This window comes from Apus apus, chromosome 1 (genome assembly GCF_020740795.1).
Source record: "Apus apus isolate bApuApu2 chromosome 1, bApuApu2.pri.cur, whole genome shotgun sequence".
NCBI lineage: Eukaryota > Metazoa > Chordata > Aves > Apodiformes > Apodidae > Apus > Apus apus.
The window spans coordinates 135,198,872-135,217,000 of NC_067282.1; the positions used below are offsets into that span (position 1 = coordinate 135,198,872).

At 41.9% G+C, this 18,129-nt stretch overlaps 1 protein-coding gene across 4 annotated transcripts in view; it reads right to left on the reverse strand.

Moving 5' to 3' along the window:
• The window catches only part of PRR5 (proline rich 5), a 92,069-nt gene that overhangs the window by 35,235 nt on the left and 38,705 nt on the right, over nt 1-18,129 (reverse strand). For all 4 annotated transcript variants that reach the window (XM_051636128.1, XM_051636137.1, XM_051636119.1 and 1 more), the window contains 3 exons: nt 9,398-9,478; nt 2,485-2,533; nt 1,901-1,958 (listed from right to left, as the gene is read on the reverse strand). In XM_051636128.1, coding sequence (XP_051492088.1) covers nt 1,901-1,958; nt 2,485-2,533; nt 9,398-9,478 — 188 coding nt within the window. The remainder of the gene's footprint in view (nt 1-1,900; nt 1,959-2,484; nt 2,534-9,397; nt 9,479-18,129) is intronic.

Below are 18,129 nucleotides of genomic sequence, written 5' to 3' on the forward strand. Positions count from 1 at the left end.
AGCAGGGTGCCCAGGTGGCCAAGAAGGTCCACAGCATCCTGGCCTGTATCAGGAATAATGTGGCCAGCAGGAGTAGGGAAGTGATCATGCCTCTGTACAAGACACGGGTGAGGCTGCATCTTGAGTACTGTGTTCAGTTCTGGGCCCCTCACTTTAAGAAGGATACTGAAGTGCTGGATTGTGTCCAGGGTCTAGAGAAAAAGTCATACAAGGAGCAGCTGAGGGAACTGGGGATGTTTAGTTTTGAGAAGAGGAGCCTGAGGGGAGACCTCATTGCCCTCTATGACTGCCTGAAAGGAGGCTGTAGGGAGGTGGGTTTCAGCCTCTTCTCCCAAGTGAATAATGACAGGACCAGAGGAAATGGCCTGAAGTTGCAGCAGGGGAGGTTTAGATTGGATATTAGGAAGAATTTCTCTACTTAAAGAGTGGTCAGGCACTGGAACAGCCTGCCCAGGGAGGTGGTTGAATCACCATCCTTGGAGGTATTCAAGAAACTTGTAGATGTGGAACTTCAAGGCATGCTCTAGTAGCCAAGGTTGTGAAGTTTTTTGTGGGTGTTTTTTGGTGGAGTGTGTGTGGTTGTTTGGGGTTTTTTTGTGTTGATGGTTGGACTCAGTGATCTCAGAGGTCCTTTCCAACCACGACAATTCTGTGATTCATAATAGCTTTGATCTGACACATCAGAGATACTATTTTTTATTTTGAAGCTAGTAAAACCAGAAGAAAAAGGGGTTGGATTTCGGTAGGTCTCTGCATCTAATTTGCTAATTTGATACTTGAAAACCAACTTCCTTTGTGATTTACAAAGTGTTATGAAGGCCTCGAGATCCTTACAACTCCCCTTATGCTCTCCACCAAGCTGTTATTTCAGATAACTGAGGAATTCTGTGTTCAACTTCAGAACAGTCTGGGCACTTTCTTGGGGTGTTTTTATTAATGTGATTTTTTTTTTTTCTTTTTTTGTGGTATTCAGGGATCTTGTCTTTTTATCAAAAAAGCTGAATCTCATAGCACTATCTTAATGTGACCAATGGTACTGTCAGTAATGGAAAGTCATATTTAGGATTTACAGATAGCTGCAACTAATGGAAACAGTTGCCTCCAGGCTACCTCTTACACAGTATATTTAGACTAAGTAGTATTATGACTACAGCTCTGGAAAAGGAAAGATGCATTTATTTAAAATTGCCTCCAAACTACCCAAAGATCTTCAGACAGTTCACATGGGCAATAACACTTGAATATATTCTAAAACTATTTAACCTTCTGACAACATATGCCTGTGTCTAGGACAAAAAAGCATATTTAATAAAGCACATCTAAATTCTGCACAATAGCCTAGGACACAAAATGAGGGCTACTGTAAAATGACACATTGGGTGAAGGTTATCCTTGATGTTTACTTCCGTAAGGTGTCACCTCCAGAAGGTGCAGACAGACAAATGGAGCCTAGACTGTAAAAAAAGAGACAGTGTCTGACCTCATCTATGTAAGCATGACTCCAGAACAACTCTTAAAACAACATACAGCATTATTTTGGACTTAGCCAGACACTTGAACTAACTGAGATCTTAGTGCTTAGTTTTTTATTTATTAAGATATCTCACTCTGTCTTTCCACTTTGCCTTAACCCTGAGCAGCCTATCATTGAAGAAGGATGTGTCCATCTTTCTTCATCTCTTTACTCACTTGCTGCTACTCTAGGCAACCAGCTGTCCTTGACTCCTTGATGAAAGCCAGTGGGAACACCAAGGCAGGATACAACATCACAGACTGCAGCAATTAATTGATCAAAGCTAATCTACAGTCCCAGGAAGATAGCAGGAAGCATCACAATGCCTCCAGAGTGCATTTGTTAAATCTCTTGTGACAGACATAGCCATGCTAAAATCCAAGTTACCTTCATAAAACCGGATCTTGTCCCTTAGGATCACCATGCCTTTTGTGAGCAGTTGATTCTGTAAATAAAATACAGACTACCTTTACTCAATACATACTTCCCTACAGCCATCATATTTCACATTTTGTTATTTCTTAACTTTTGACAGTAAAGGGGATCTTTTACTTTAATGATTGATCATAAAAGGACTCCTCCTGTGTCCACCTTCCTTAAATCACTTGGGACACAAGTCAAATGACTATATAATCACCTACAGCTTTCAGGATACAGCACATATACTGTGTGGTAACAAGTGTTTCTCAAACTTCTGACCCACTGCTGACCCACAAAGCATGCCCTTCATCTTACAAAAGCAGAAAGATACTGCTTCAATAGCTTTTACTATCTAAATAACTAAACATACATATATAAAATCCAAATCTCATTAGTCCATAAATGACAGAACACAGAGAAGTCAGTAGACATCTCTGAAAGATTTCAAGGGGTTCCAGATCACTCTAGATCAGCATTTAGAGTGGGTGAAATGATTTTGCTCAGTAGCATATAACAAAATCTGATTTCCATGAAAGAAAACACATGCCTACCTGTAGATATTCAGTGAAAAAGGATCCCAGTTCTGTTTTCAATAATTGCCTGTAATAAAAGAATAAGAAAAGGATCTGTGTAATCAGCAAATTCTATTAGCTGTGCACTGCATGGAAAAGAGGAAGTTACTAACAGCAAAATATTTTTGTATGTGCACAGAGCCTGTCAATAATGCCTAGCTACAGGGTCAACAACACCAAGACTCCCAAACAGCATTTCTGTGTGTTGAAAAATATCTGCTGTGCTTTTAGATGGCTCAGGTTCATGAATACATATGAAAGGAAATTCAGATTTGACTAAAAGAGGAAGCTCCATCTAACCCTTTCCAAAAATGCTCGAGTTGTTCTCCTGCTGTGGCAGGACTTCACGGGCGCCTGGAGTTGCAGACACGGGAGAACTTCTAGCCCTCTCATCCATGGGCCTGAGCCAAAAAACAAGCACATGATTTGGTTAATGTGTTCAGAACCGAATCATCCTTGTCCTGCAGAGGGTTGAAAAAAGAACTGTGACAAAATGTTTAGAGAGAAACCTGAAGCAGAATGGGATTTTGCTGTTGCAGGCATGAAACTCGGTCAGTTTTCACTGAAATGGTCGTAATCTTCCACTCAGGAGACCCACAACAGTTGAAGTTTCATATGGTTTCAGGTAAAAAGCAGGTAAGAATTCAACAGTTTAGCTCGGCCTCTCATTCCTCTAGACTGAAACCTACAAAACCATCTGAGAGAGCAAACCAAACTCACACGTAAAAAAGTTCCCACAAACAACCTTCAAATTCAGAAACTGAATTAAATCCAATGTGAAAGCCCATTATATCCAGGTAAAATTCACTATACTGTTAAAGAGCTGGATGTCATGCAGGTCTCACACGCGGAATGCTAGATTTATTTCTCTGCACTCAAGTCACTATTTAGACGCGTAAATGAGAGCCTGGACCTTATGAAAATGTAGTCTCAGCTGGGTTTTCTGAACATAGGCAAATCAGGCCTGAAGCTCTTTTGAAAACCCATCCCTGTGTAACCACCTCAGGTCTCATGAAGAAATGAGGTCAAATTCGACTTAAAATCTGAACACCCACTCCAATTAGTGTAGTTATGCAAATGATATATTTGGTAGCGTGCTATCATCTGTCCCTTTGGGTTATGTTTTTAACTAACAAATACCTAATTAATCAAATTATTTAGCTAGTAAACAAATACATGTCTGGTTTTAAAAGTCAAGGATATCCCTATGCTCCATGAAAAAGTCTGCAGGAGTTGGATCAGCACAGCCTCTTGAGACCTTCTGAAAGTTCAGAGAAAGGAGGGGTAGGTCTGTCTTTAGAACCCGAAATACAATATCTTATTTATTTACCCTCAAGCACATGTCCACACTGACACCACAGCACCCTGAGGAAATACTCCAGGCATGAATGAAACAGAAAATAAACAAAAGGAATTGGGTTTTCAGATGCTGGTAAGCATCAAAATCCTTTTGTGCTAGAAACCTGATTAATTCCTACAAACTATCTATGGACAAAAATTGTCAAAGACAGCTCAGGCTTTAGCCATAGGGTCTCTCATTGCCATGAATGGCCATTTTATAGCTAGTTCCCTTGGTAAGCTGTTGCAACATACGGGAGAGGACCAGCCTTGCAGTGCCCTAAGACTCCATCCTCCATGGTAGCCACTGACAAGCCTTGGCTGGTATTAAAACCCACCTCCCCTAAAGACTGTTGGAGTCTTAAAGCCTTAATGTCAATGAGTACGAGGATGCTATAGCCAAATTATGCCATGCTGACTCAAAATGGAAATTTCCTGTCCAAGTGGTCTGACTTTTTTCTGGATTGCAAGTGATGGCACTGAACATGTTTCTTACTTTGAACATGTAGAGATAAACCATTTTCAGGTTAAAATAACAAGAAAGTTGCAGTTTTCAGTTCTCCTAGGCCAGAGACAATTTATTCCCAGATATCCATCTTTGTGCCTCTGTTTTAAAAAACACTGATACTTCATGCTGACAGGTTTTGCTTAATTTTTTACCCTCTCCTCACACTACCAGCTCTTTGAAGTGTAGTCCTGGATTCCTCATAGTCTTGAACAGGTGATTTGCGAATACCTTCTCTTTTCATATTTTAGGTTCCACTGATAATTCCTGGCATTTAGGGCAGGAAATACAAAATCATGTTCTACTTATCCAATAACTAGTCCTCTGACAAAAGAAAATCCCACCACATTCCCATTTTTTCAGCTGTGAATGAACTAAACAACCAGCCTGTAGTTAACTACATGCACTGGACTCCATCACACCAAGCAGCACTATGGTTATATTAGCATCTCTGTTTACAGGATGGAAGAAGAACTGACAGAACAACTACTGCATCTTGCTCTTTGAACCCCTAATAATACAGATATTTCATGCTGCTTAATAAATTTTTCGTGAAATAGTGAGGCCATATCAGAATACTGATGTCTGATGTTCTCTGTATCCATACTCATTTAAAAGAGATCCACAACTGGATTCAAAACATTGTGTGCAATTTTTTTTCATCCTTGCTTCATTTCCTTTGTTAGGTTGTCACTTGTCAGATCCTGGATAACTTAATGACTGAATAACCTTCTCTGCATATGTGGACATAATGATGGAATCTGGGTAAAAATCTGATAGAGCCTAAAAGAGATCGCTAATCAGACAGCAGACCTCATTTCAAGCACATCTGATTTTGAAGCCAGTTTTTTTTTGCACTCTTATGAAGTATATAATTTGGTATCAGGTCTTCATTGCATGTTTAATGACTTCATAAATTCTACAATAGTTCCTGTCTTTTTTGTATCTTCCTGCTGCCACTTCTTTGGTTCATTTTGAAATGAACTCTCACAACTTTACGCAGAATGGAAAGTCCAACACTGTGTATTATCTGTTAAATAAAGTTAAATTAACCAAAGGGAAACAAGTGACTGTACTGGATTTGAACTCTTGCTACAAAAGAGGAAATGCCACCAAAATGTGCTTTGTTTGCATCAAATCAGCATCCTGAAACTCAGAAAAGAGGCAGCTATAAATATGTATTAGCTTTAATACAGAACATCCTGCTTCCACTGTGTTTCCTTTCCCTTCTTTTTTCTTCCTTGATTTACAAGTAGTGTAAATAAACACTTTGAAATGACATACGGTGCATGAAATGAATAAGCAAAAAACACTGTATGATTACTAATATCACACACATACATCAAGAGAAATACCTAACAATAAGTACATGGATTTAGATTTTTATTAAATGACTTTTGAATCAATCCCCTACTAAATAATCTAGTAAGGGCTCAGAAGAAGTAATATACAGGCCATACATGGGTGATACACCCAGTTACAAAAGTATCTTCTCACCATCTTCTTGTAGATCATTAGCATTAACAGAGTTATTGAGGAGTTAAAGCAATATGAAAGCAACTGAAGTCAACACACCAATCTGATTAGTAATAGGGCTTCTGAGTGCTACATAACTCTTTTTTAAGGCCACTTCCTAATGCCAGAGGAATGCAAGAACAGTGTCAAAGGGCACTGGTGTAAACGAGGGGCAGCTTTTATGACCAAACCTAAAAGAAAAGTAAATGGCACTGTACAGACTTGTACCCACTTATGTTTTCATAAATAATCAGTGCATACATAATCAGAGTTCAAAGCCTGGAGATGTGTGTTTGGAAAAGAAAGCTATACCTGTTTGTTTGCATGTTTGTGGCATACAGTTGATAGAGATGACATTCCCCAGTCAAAACAACGGTGTGCTAGAACTGCGGGCATGACCCAACTGTTCAAATATTTACACTTGCTCTGTGAGTCAACTAGGATATTCAAGGTTTAATTATGAAAAGTATCCCAGAATCTGCTCTAATTAAAGTGGTAAAATAACTTATTTTACAGTCCTGTAACTGTTGAAAAAAGTTGCTGATACTAGCAATTTAACTGAACGCTTCCACACTCAAATTCTGCCCAGTGGAAATAATGGCTATTTTTCTAAGTTTCTTTTTATTTATGTACCTGCAAGGAAAATGTACCTGAAACAATCACAAGGCAAATATGCACTTGTTCCAGCCAGATGTTTTTTGTTCGTGTAAATTCAGTGATTTCTTAGTTAGGTTTGAGCTAAGTGAGGCAAAAGGGCTTTGACTGCAAATAGTCAGGAGGCCCTAAAACTTTGTTGACTGTGGTTGGCAGTAAAATGAAGCACACAGCAGGAGGGCAGAAGCTTCTGGAAACAGGTGGTGGCTGGACATGTGAACAGGCATGTCTGAAAAACCACTACCATGCTCTCCTCTAGACACTGATCTTTTGGCTGCAATGTCCGCTTTGCCACTCACCGTTTTCTCATCTTAGCTTTCTTCTGTGAATGAAGAAAGCAGGACACACACGAGAAGTTTCACAAAAACAAGCCTGGAGTTGTCACTAAGAGGATGGACAGCTTTTGGCATTAAACTAGAAGGCTGTTCAGGTCAAGCCAGAGGCAAGAGGGAAAATCTCAAAGCAGCAGGAGACACAAACCAGTCTCAAAAGCCACACTGCATCTCACCAAATGGGAGAGATCATCCCATGGGAGTTACGCTGCTGATGCCTTGTTTACAACAGCAGATTTCTAGCTCAGTCTAGATTTCACAATGTTTTGTCCACCAGCTCAGGTATGAGTCACCAAGAGTTGCTCTCCCCGAAGCAGAACAAAACTGAGCAATCAGCCGAGATAACAACAAAGCAGCATTAACCTTACCCTGAGAAAAAGAAACGGGTCTATGACATGGCAGGAAACCCATCATAAAATGGAAAAAAAAAAAAAAAAATCATTCTATTTGTTGTCAGCTTGCCTGCTCAGCTGCCTGGGATGTTGCAATATATTAATCACAGCTACATAAGCACATATACTGGTGGTGCAGGGTTTATAAACCCAGATAAATTAAAATCTGGGCACAATTGACTAAAAAACAACTGTCCATCCATCCATTCATCCGTCCACCCATCCACCTACCTACCTTCTATTTTTTTTTACATACAAGAGCTCCTGGAGCGAGGAGTGCCACAAAGATGTCCAGAGTGCTGGAGCACCTGGCGTATGAAGATAAGCTGAGAGAGTTCAGGCTGTTCAGCCTGCAGAAGACAAGGCTCCAGGGGGACCTTATAGTGGCCTTCCAGTACTTGAAGGGTCCTGCAGAAAAGCTGGGGAGGGACTTTTTACAAGGGCTTGTAGAGAGAGGACAAGGGGTAATGGCTTTAAACTTGAAGAGGGGAGATTTACATTATGCATTAGGAAGAAATTCTTCATTGTGAGGGTGGTGAGGCACTGGAACTGGTTGCCCAGGGATGTTTTGGCTTCCCGCTCCCTGGAAGTGTTCAAGGCCAGGCTGAATGGGGCTCTGAGTAACCTGGTCCAGTGGGAGGTATCCCTGACTATGGCAGGGGGTTGGAACTAGATGATCTTTAAGGTCCTTTCCAAACGAAACCATTCTATGATTCTATGATTCTCTGTCACATCAGCAGATAATATTTCATCTTTTGTCTCTCACTAACAGATGTAAATGAGACAAATGCATTGGCCCAGGAAATCTTAGCCCAGAACTACCATTTTTTATCATTCAGATGAAGCTGAAAAATCCTAACTGCACTTACAGTAATAATGATAAAACATTATTCCAATAACTAACTGAAGATGATTGATGGATTGTACTAACTGACAGCCATCCTAGAAAAGCTATTCTTTGTATGTCACTTTCTCCCCAGAGAAATAACTGGAGAATAAGTTTCTTTTCATTTCAAAAAAGACAGAGAGAGGGGGAATAAAGAGAGATCACAGGCCAAATGTCATTCACGTGGCCCTATCAGGAGATATTCCCACAAATAAGGGAACCAGACCAGATCCTAGACTGGGAACCAGACAGGGACAGATAGTGCCAGAATATCTGGATGTTCTGTGGGTTTTATCAGACTCCAGTGCCCAGATAGAGTGAAAATAAGCAGTAAGGGAAAGAGAGTTACTGAGGCGCTTGTCTGAAGACAGCCAGGGAACGTAATAAGCTGTCTGTCTTCTCTAAGTGCAGCTTCTTTTCCACTGTTTATTTTTCAAACTGTTTGGACAAATTTCTAAAAGGAAATCTGCTATCTTGCCCTTGTCAGTGAGAGAGGGTTTAGTAAGTAATAACAGTGCTAGAAGTAGTAGTAAAAAGTGAAGTGCTGTAAATCCAGATACCAGCTTATCTCTTTGTAAACTTTTCTTTACAATTGTGATTTCAATAACTTCAATGGTAGTATTTTCACCTTTTCTTTTTTATTTTTAGGAAAAAAATCTTCCGATTACACATTTCACCGGTCTGTTTAGTCTATTGCAACAGTATCATCACAGTATGAGAAAGAAATAGGAACCTAGGTCATTGTGCTGACAAGACAGCTTTGTAACATCTATACCATACCCAGCTGGTGCAGAAGCAGCAGCTAGATGTAAAGGACCACACCAGGCTGGACACCTTTCCTTGCCATGTCCCACTCAGCACTTGGAGGCTTTACATCCTCCACAGATGCAAAGGAAGCACTTCAGAGCTAGGCTTAGCACCTACAGAAAGGTCAGCATCATTGCAGTGGCATAGTGCTGCATTACTAGAGAGGTCCAAGTTTTCCCTTCCTTAGTTTCAATCCAGTACATCAAGACAGACTCAGAAATAATCCATGTTCCTCTCAGGTAAATGCCTGCTCTGTAGGAGGAGGAACCCAGCTCTCGCTACGCAGTGAGGTGTTGACACACAGCAACAGCTACTCACTGAGGCCAAACTGACTGTACTGGTTGAAACTACCACTGGGGAGAAGACGCTGCAATACTGCTGTAGAAGCTTTCAAGTGTGAGCTCTAGTGATCAGTACTGTGCATGCTGGCTTCTAACACCTTGCATAGAGTCGAGTCTCTTACCTGACTCCTTCATTGAGGTTGTAAAGTTCATGGTCCGGGAGACCTTTACGCTGGAACACTGCTATTACTCCATTGTGGATACTGAAAGAGGACATTAGGAGACATTAGCACCTGATTACATTTTAGAAGGGTATCACTTCCACAACAAGCCTAACATCTCTGCCTAGACACTGCAGGACGTTTTTCAAGTCATAGATGACTTTTGGTACCTCATCCCAGATGCCTTAAAGGGAATTATTGCCTAGAAAACATGTAACATCTCTGAAAATCAGTTCTTTTTGATTTGTTCCAACTCAGCAACTTCAACAGCTGCACATCTGAAATCAGCAATTTCAGAAAACTTAGGCTTATATATTTTAGGTACTTTAAGTATATTAAGTATAACTTTTAATATACTAATATATTTGAAGTATTATAAAGTATATTTTTGTCTCTACAGCTCACCACAGAGACGATCAACAGCTTCACTAAGAGATCAGAGATGATATTCCCAGCATTGCTGGCATATATTTGAACTACAGCTACCTGGTTTCTTTACCACCAAATCAGCATTTATCCAGGCTGCACACTAAGCCTGATGTTTAACCCATAAATACAGAATGCCTTTACTACAATGTAATCTCAGGAATGCTTAGCTCTTTAAAAAAAAAGAAAATTAAAGGAACACTGAACAATTATTAATTCTAAGTCAATTAATCAATCTCTCATTTATTTTCAAAAATGAAACAATAGAAAAGGTGCAACTGGCTACATAGACTGTTTCCTGCTAACATTTATTAATTTCTCAGAGATTTACACTTTTCCAAGGCTGTTCTACAAGAACAACAGATCAAGAGTTTCTAAGGCAGAGAGTGAGAGAGGCAGTGATGTGCTCAGCATAGGCCACCTGCTCTACAAAAATACTGCCTTTTCATTTTCATTGCCATTAGTAATTTTTCTCCAAACAGATGTTGCTTAGAGGTGGTGAGTTTCTGCTGCAATCAGATGCAAAGATAGGACTGAGATCACAAAACTATCCAGCTCAACAGAAAGTCACGCACACAGTGCTGTCCAGCCCTGGGGTGTAAAGCCAACAGCTCCATAAATTCTAGGATGCTGAGTGGCAAAAAATCTGCCAGATACTGCAGGAACCTGGCAATCCACATGCTTAACAGGGATGTCTACCGATCCTATGAACTTAACAAGACCACACCTCAAAGGGTTACTGAAATGAGAATGTAGTTCAAGATGAAGTCCTGAAATGCTCCTGAAATACACCCGACACAATTAGTGCGATGACACACCAGCCTAAATCACTAAGCTTAGTTCTGAGGGCAAAGGTAAAGAAATGCCAGTGAAAGGTGAGACCAAACCTGTTCCAGCACTAGGGAAAGGAAGCAGAAGTCTCCTTCCCCATTCCCCACTTCCAAACGGAAAGAAATCTCACATGGTCCCTCCATCTGTCGGCTCATCCCCACTCCTCCACTCTTACAACACCTCGACAACTTCTACCACATTTAACTATGGAGTGGAAGTCCCCAAAACATTAAGGTCTTTTAGGTGTCAGCTGGCACAGAAGCGGCATCTTTTAGTGACCAAGAACGTGATGCAGGGTGAGCTCAGCCTTTAGTCAACATGCACACAGTTTACCATTCCAAACGCTAACACACAAGCAGAGAGCCTTTATCCACACATATGGCTGCTACTCAGTTTAATACAACTTGTTTTACTGAAATGACCATTTCTACAATGGGCAGTAACTGCAAGTTACTTAATTTCTGTCTGCCTCTTTCACCCCACATGTAAAATAAAGATGATGATGCTGACCACTAAAGGGTGTTTTAAGATATATTTATGAAAATTGTACCAAAAGCGCTGAGTGTGATTAACAACAGCAGTACTACATGCCATCACTGTCACACATTTTTTCATCTTCCCTCAAAATCCTACTAACGACATAGGTAAAATATGGATTCTGGCACGTGGCTCTTCTTATTCAATGTTGCAACTGAGAAGGGCAGATGACATCTTAACATTTATTTTATAAAAAAGCACAGGGCAGAAGTCCTCCTGCTCTGTACCATCTCACTGGGTGGCTCTCAATCTGCATGCCACCTCCCAGCCTGTATTCAGCAGGACTGAGGAACAGCAACAACTAGCCACAGGGGTGCTCAGGGGGTGTATTTGGGGGCCACCAGCTTGGAATCTCACCCCTAAAATATCCGATGAAAAGGTCTTCTGAGGATCAGAACCTGCATCATGCACATCTCTTCTGGAGATCTGGTTTAATTGGTGACTCTGCAACACCATTTTGCAGAGCTTTGCAGCTGACCTCCCCCTACTCACAATGTGCTTGGATTCTGGTGCAAAGGAGCAACAATCAGCTTCAGAGCTCTGGAAAGCAAAAGAAGGACCAAGGATTTGCAATTGCCCTGTCTTGTAAAGAAGAGCTAAAGGTGACACCTGTTCATTAGGCTCCGAGAGGGATGAAGCCAAATTCCTACTCGTGGATGTGGCCAGATCCAGCCACATGCAGCTACTCCCACTGCAGTGAGATATATTGGCAGGCACTCTGGCAGGTGGCAGTGGAGTGACCCTGGGAACCTCAGGCTCTCACATTAAACCTTCCCAGGTCCACAGTAAGACAACCCCTTTCAATGTTTGCTGGGAGCAGAGGACTGGGCTGGAAGGTAAAACTGCCTCTACTCATTGCAAGGTTCAAAATGCAGGCATACAACAACGCTGACAGCAAAAGAGAGGCACTGTAAGAAAATTTTAACCTTGTTCATCTGTGGAAAAAGGAAATTAAAAGTGGCAGGTGAAGGATATGACCCACTGGAGAAAAGTGCAAGCACATCAAAATAGGAATCATTATTCTCTTCCCTTTTTTGCTCCTTTGGTGATGTTCTGAGGGCATTAAGCACCCACCTGCTCCCCCCCATTGGTGCCTCCCTCTCCCTTAAGCCCACGTGCACAGACATACGTTCATGATCTAACCCAGCTTATTTTGGCTGGCTCAAACAGACACACTCAATTTACGATTATTTGAAAATTGGCAGCTAAATGTCTCTGGTATACAGTGAAGCGACTTGGGTATTTTAATATTATGAGTAATATGTGAAGTACGATTAATGTAGTGAATAAAACAAGCAGTCTTTACACGCTCTTCTGATTCGGAAATGAACTTTGCAATGTTCCCTGCCAGCCTTCTGCAAAGAAGAATGACTAAGTATCTCTCCTAGAAGCCATCATGCTCTCTCTCCTTCTCTCTGGCACTCCTTTCTAAATGAGGGGGAGGATTTCTGTTTCCAGCTTAACAGGTCCATTATTATTCCTCAAAGATGTAAGACAGAACAAGCTTTTTTAACAAGAGCTTTAGGGGACATCTTATAAGCATGTAAGTTATTGCTTGTGTAGTACAACTGCACCTACATAAAACATTCTAGTGGTGATCATGTAATCAGTCTGGGATCTCCTTTGTAGTGAGGGACAACTGCCTCGTCTGGGAAAAAAGTCTTGGCCCCACCACAATGACCAGCAGCATCTTCTTCCCACCACAGACAGCAGCACTTGCATGCAGGCTACAGGCATGGAGTCCCAGGGGGGGTGTGGAGATCTGCCTCTCCACACTTGCTCAAGAGGAAACAAAGAGGAGTTGCAGCAACAGCAATGCTATCACTGGCATAAGCTGCTGTCAGAATAATAAAAAGCTAGCTTATTTCTACTTAGTTACCCTAAGCTCGTGAAAAAAACAAACCCAGCCCTTGCTTAAATCAAAGTAATGCTATGGTTTCTAGGATGAATGATTGTTTAAAATGGTTTAATCAGAACAGTACAACCTTTTGGTGTAAAGAAAATCTGAGCTGCTGCATAACACACAGAAGTCCTGCAAGATGCTTGAGGTGGGTGGATCACCTTTACTTGTGTCTGTAACCACCTCCCATTGAGGCTTACAACAATAATATATGTAATTAAACTTATAGTTGCTTGAACTGGAAATGTCTTGTAAACTCCCTTCTGTAACTCTTTTACAACATGGAAGTTAATAATGGGTGCTTTCATGCACTGACTTTACTCTGAACATCTTCATTGTAGTGGCTGAGTCTATAAATGTGCTTAAGGTGTACAAGAACAAAGCAGCACAGAGAAGACAAGAGACCAAGAGAGACCAAAAAAGGTCAGCTCCTGAATTGTCCATGCTAAGTCCTGATCAAGCTTCTAGTCTGCAATCAAGACCAGACCTCACAGTCTATGTCCAGGTTATAAATGCTTCTTGTTTGCCGCATTGTACCAACAGCCACATTTTCCACAGAAGCGCAGATGCAGCCTCCTACTCCTGCATCGCTGAACTTTCTCCTGCTTAAGGAAATAAGTAATTTTCAACATTCCCCAGCAGTATCTTCTGCTGGAACAAAAGGGACCTGGAAGCTCTGTGAACCTGAGCAGTGCACCTTTGAAACGAGCTACAGTCACCCTCACAATGCATGAAAAGGCAAACCTGTGAGTTACAGGACCATGGCATTTCTTGAAAGCACACCACCATACATTAGTCAGCTCCTCAGCTCCTATGAACGGGGGTAAATCGCTGTGGCAATTAAAATGAATCCAAGCACTAAGATACACTGTGCAGGCAGCTTTCCACAGAAACATATGCCGTGGGTCACCCTTCATCTGAAGTCTATGCCTAGATGAAGACATTTTGAGATACTAGCAGCAGGTCAGAAGGAAGTCTGGGGGAAGGCTTCTCACAGGTCAATGGGTAGGCAGGAAAGAGAGACACAGGGATAGAGCAGGCTGGTTGTAGGTGGGGAAATCAGGACTGCAAAACTGCAGTTTTTTTCTGGGGAGGGGTTGCCTTTAGAATTAAGATTAAAATGTCCGATGGCTCGAGCAGTGTACTTACCTATCACACAACTACCACAGACTGCAGTTGATTGCCAAAAGAGAACTACCTACAACCAAGAAGGCACTCACAGCAACAAAAATTAACCCTGCAGCCTAGTGAAACTTCACCTCTTTGGAAAGACTATTCATTCTAGATTTGCCTGATCCTCCAGAGAAGGTGGAAGCTCCAGGACTTACTATTTGGCCACTGAGAAAGCATGGAATGGCAGCTCTAGCACAGGCAGACCTTTCCCCACGGTTTGCTTTAGCACAAATGGATCTGGAAGGTGTAAATCCCCAGAGCACAAAGTTGGATGCCTGCTGGCAGCACTCCCAACTAGCCTAACAGTGCAAGTGCCAAGACGTGGAAGGTGAGGTTTATTATTCTGATTTTTGCATAATAGAAACCACTGCCTAAGTAGCTCAATACTACCAAAACATACATTTCCCTTGAGGTGCTAGTTGTCCCTGCAGATACCACTGCCTTACTGCCTTTGGTGGGTGTAACATTGGCTACCCCCAGCACTGAAATACCACCCCTGTTCTTTCACTGAGATTTTTAAGAAGCCAAGAAGGAAAAAAAAGTGTCATTAAAACACTGTTTTCTGTCAGGTCAGAAACAGTCTGTCTGCAGATTTGAGGAATACCTGCAAAATTGGGTTCACAAGTCTCTGTCTGAATACCTGACGTGCCTGTTTCACCTGTGGCCACGGTCCTCCCAGCTTGGCGTTTCCTGGCAAAGCAGATGGAACAGCCCATGTTTTCATTCATGCACAGCACACAGGTCATTCTGGTTCTCTAAAGCAATCACTACCTTTGCATGCAAAAGCAATGCTGAGTGAATAATCACACCCTGCAAGTACTGGGTAGTTAAAAGCAACATTTTTATTTAAAAAAGATTTTAAGTGATTTAGGGCTCATTTCCTCTGGACAGTTATGGGAATAGCTAATTAACAATAATTAACCTGATATACTTGCATCTAAATCTCCTTGAAGACACCCTAGCTTCACAATAAAACCTCATTTTTCTGAGTTAGCTTAATCCAATCAGGAAGAGCCCATTTGCAGCACAGCTTCAGTCCAGCTGCAACTCCACAGGCCTTCCGTGAGGCCCTGACCCTTTCAAAATAAGCATGCTGCTGCTAGTTCACTTATATTTCTGAAATTTCTACCCAAGGTAAAGCAATCTGCAAAGAGGGATTGGCTGCAATTATGCACTGGATCATACAAGTGAAAATAAGCTAGTCTGCAAAACTCCATCTTCAAAGAGCTTTAAGAGGCATTAGTTCATGAACTTCAGCAACTATAAACATTACCCTGCTGTATTAAGAAGTTGACACAGACAGGTGAAGGGACATCCCTAAGTGTTACCAAGTGTTAGTATCTCTAAAAAGCGTAGGACTCAGGAGATTTTTGCTTCCAATTATAGCTGCATTCAACCAAGTATAAATACATCTGGAGGGCTATGGGGAGCTGCAATTCTCCACCTCCCCCACTTTCTATTACTGTAGTCAAGGCTGGCACGTGCTCCCATGCTCCAAGGTGCAGTGGTGGTTTGACCAGTTGGGAAGTCCCCTTCACTCCCCTGTCCCTCCTCCCCTCCCTGAAGCTTGATTCTGTCAGCTTTCCATGACGAATGCTCCCAAGAGGGCTCCAAACAAAGGGTCAGGAAAAAGGTGATTCTCAGACATGTAGAAATATTAAAAAATATTTCTGAATAAACACTAAATATTGGCAGAAAAGAAATTTTCAGAGCAGAACAGAAGATAAATATGCTGGTCTGGAATGTTTTCTCCACTAAAAAAGCCTCCCTGTGATCTGTAAAAACATTCATTTTTAATTAGAAGATGAAATACGGTTCCCATGACTGAAAAAATTACTTCACAGCAAGTTATTGTGCTTAATATAACCCTGTAAAAATTAGCCCAAACCATAAAACTCTGATTCCATATGTCTCCTTGGATTTACTGCTGATCTCACTACTGTCACAGACATCTCATCTGTGTTTTCTTCGCCTTTTCATTGCTATTTTCTACCTCTACGTGAATTTTCCCCGTTTTCTTACCCCAACGAGGATCCAAGTGTCTCTGACTAGAAGCTTTCCCACAGGACAATTCAGACAGTATAAGCTCCTGATTAGGCAGTTTGTGCTAGCTCAGTCAGAATGAAAACCTCGCAATGGGTTTTATTTGCCCTGAGAGGGGCCCCCCTGGCTTGCAAGCTCAAGATTACAACCCCTGGGTTTCTCAGTCCAATTGGTTTAGTCAGCGTTTAGTCCTCATTTTTTGCCTCAAGCAGAAAAGGAGAGAGAAAAGGAATTGAAGACAATGCTAGTGAAAAAATCTAAGCTATTTTAATCCAATGCAAATTCTGTGAGCTGTAATGAAACTGTGTTGTTCCACTACGTTGCTGTTGGTTGCTAGTTAACGTGCACTGCTGGTGTGTTGCCGTACAAATCTTTTGGGGTTCATGGGAAAGGAAGCTCAGAGCCCTGATATAAAGATTCATTTGCATAGTAGCAGACAGAAGCTCAGCACTGATTTCCCTTTGGTCTAACAGTGGTGAGAAGTTTCACAGCATTTTACTTTGGAGATGAAGGAAAGTTAAAGAGACCTGCCTTGCCAGAACTGAGACATAACATACCCCTGCACACTGAACCCTGCAATGAAGCTCCTGCAGTTGCCAGAAAGCAGCAGGCACCCTCTGAGCAGAGTGGAGGCAGCAGAGGGGATGTCGCTGGGCAGCCAGACCACAGCCACACACAAGCCAACTGCAGAAGCCGCATGTACGTCCTCCTCAGAAAAAGCCTGTGGTCACAGAGCTGCTTCTACCTTGCAGAAGACCCCTCCAGCTTGGCAGCATTTCAGTGTGGTCCCTGGCAGGGCCAAGGCAGCATCCTCGCCTCACCTCCGAAGGGTTGACTTTCAGCATGGGAACAGCAGTTCGTGTGCGGCAGGGCCTGCCATGGGTTTGTGCTTTACTTCTCCCCATGTCAGTTTTGATGAACCTAGTTCAAAGCCTCTTTCAAAAGCAGATACGCACATGCCACACCCAGGCACAGCTGCCAACATTAGGCAAGAAACCAGCATACATTTAAATATAGAACAGCCATGCTTGGTGAGAGGGAAGAGTTCTGCTGGTGCACCTTGACTTCCTTGATCACCAAGCTCTTAGTCTCAGTATTTCACAGAATGAAACAGCACATGCAATCCTTTCATTTGGAAGAACAAATATTCCCATAAACCAAAGTATGGCATACTAGTCCTCAGTCGAAGTGTTTCACTTTTGTGGGGGAAAAATAAAAAAATCTTCCACAGCCCAAGATTTTCAAAACCCACCCAAGATGTCTGGTGAGTCAAAGTTCAGACGCTTAGTTTGTGACACTGACACTCTGGTCTCTCCAGGACAGCTGAAGCTTGACTTCTTCAAGACCACACCCTGTTAAATATGTCAAGAAGGACACAGACTGGTGATAAACAGAAGCTACAGTGGATAAATTCTTAATATAATTAATCCAACATTATTTAAGCCCTGGCTTTCCTGAGGATAAGCTCTAGTCTTACAGCCTGTAGAATAGCTCCGTTTCTTAAAACTAAAAGAAGATATAAGCCTTTTTGTATTTGAAAGAAGTATCACCCTTACTCTCTCTTCCACTCAGAAGAATGCCTTGCGCTATAAATTAAGAAAGAAAGGGCCTTCCATTTGCCCATGCTCCACAAACAGCTCATAACCTGCATCACTTGCCATAGCTGTAGGCAGCTGTTAGTGCAGGCACGCGATGCCCACTTGACTTGCCACCGCAGGTGGCACCAGTCTGGCATTGCATGACTGTCACTCTGCCAGCACTTCCAACGCGATTTTGAGGCACA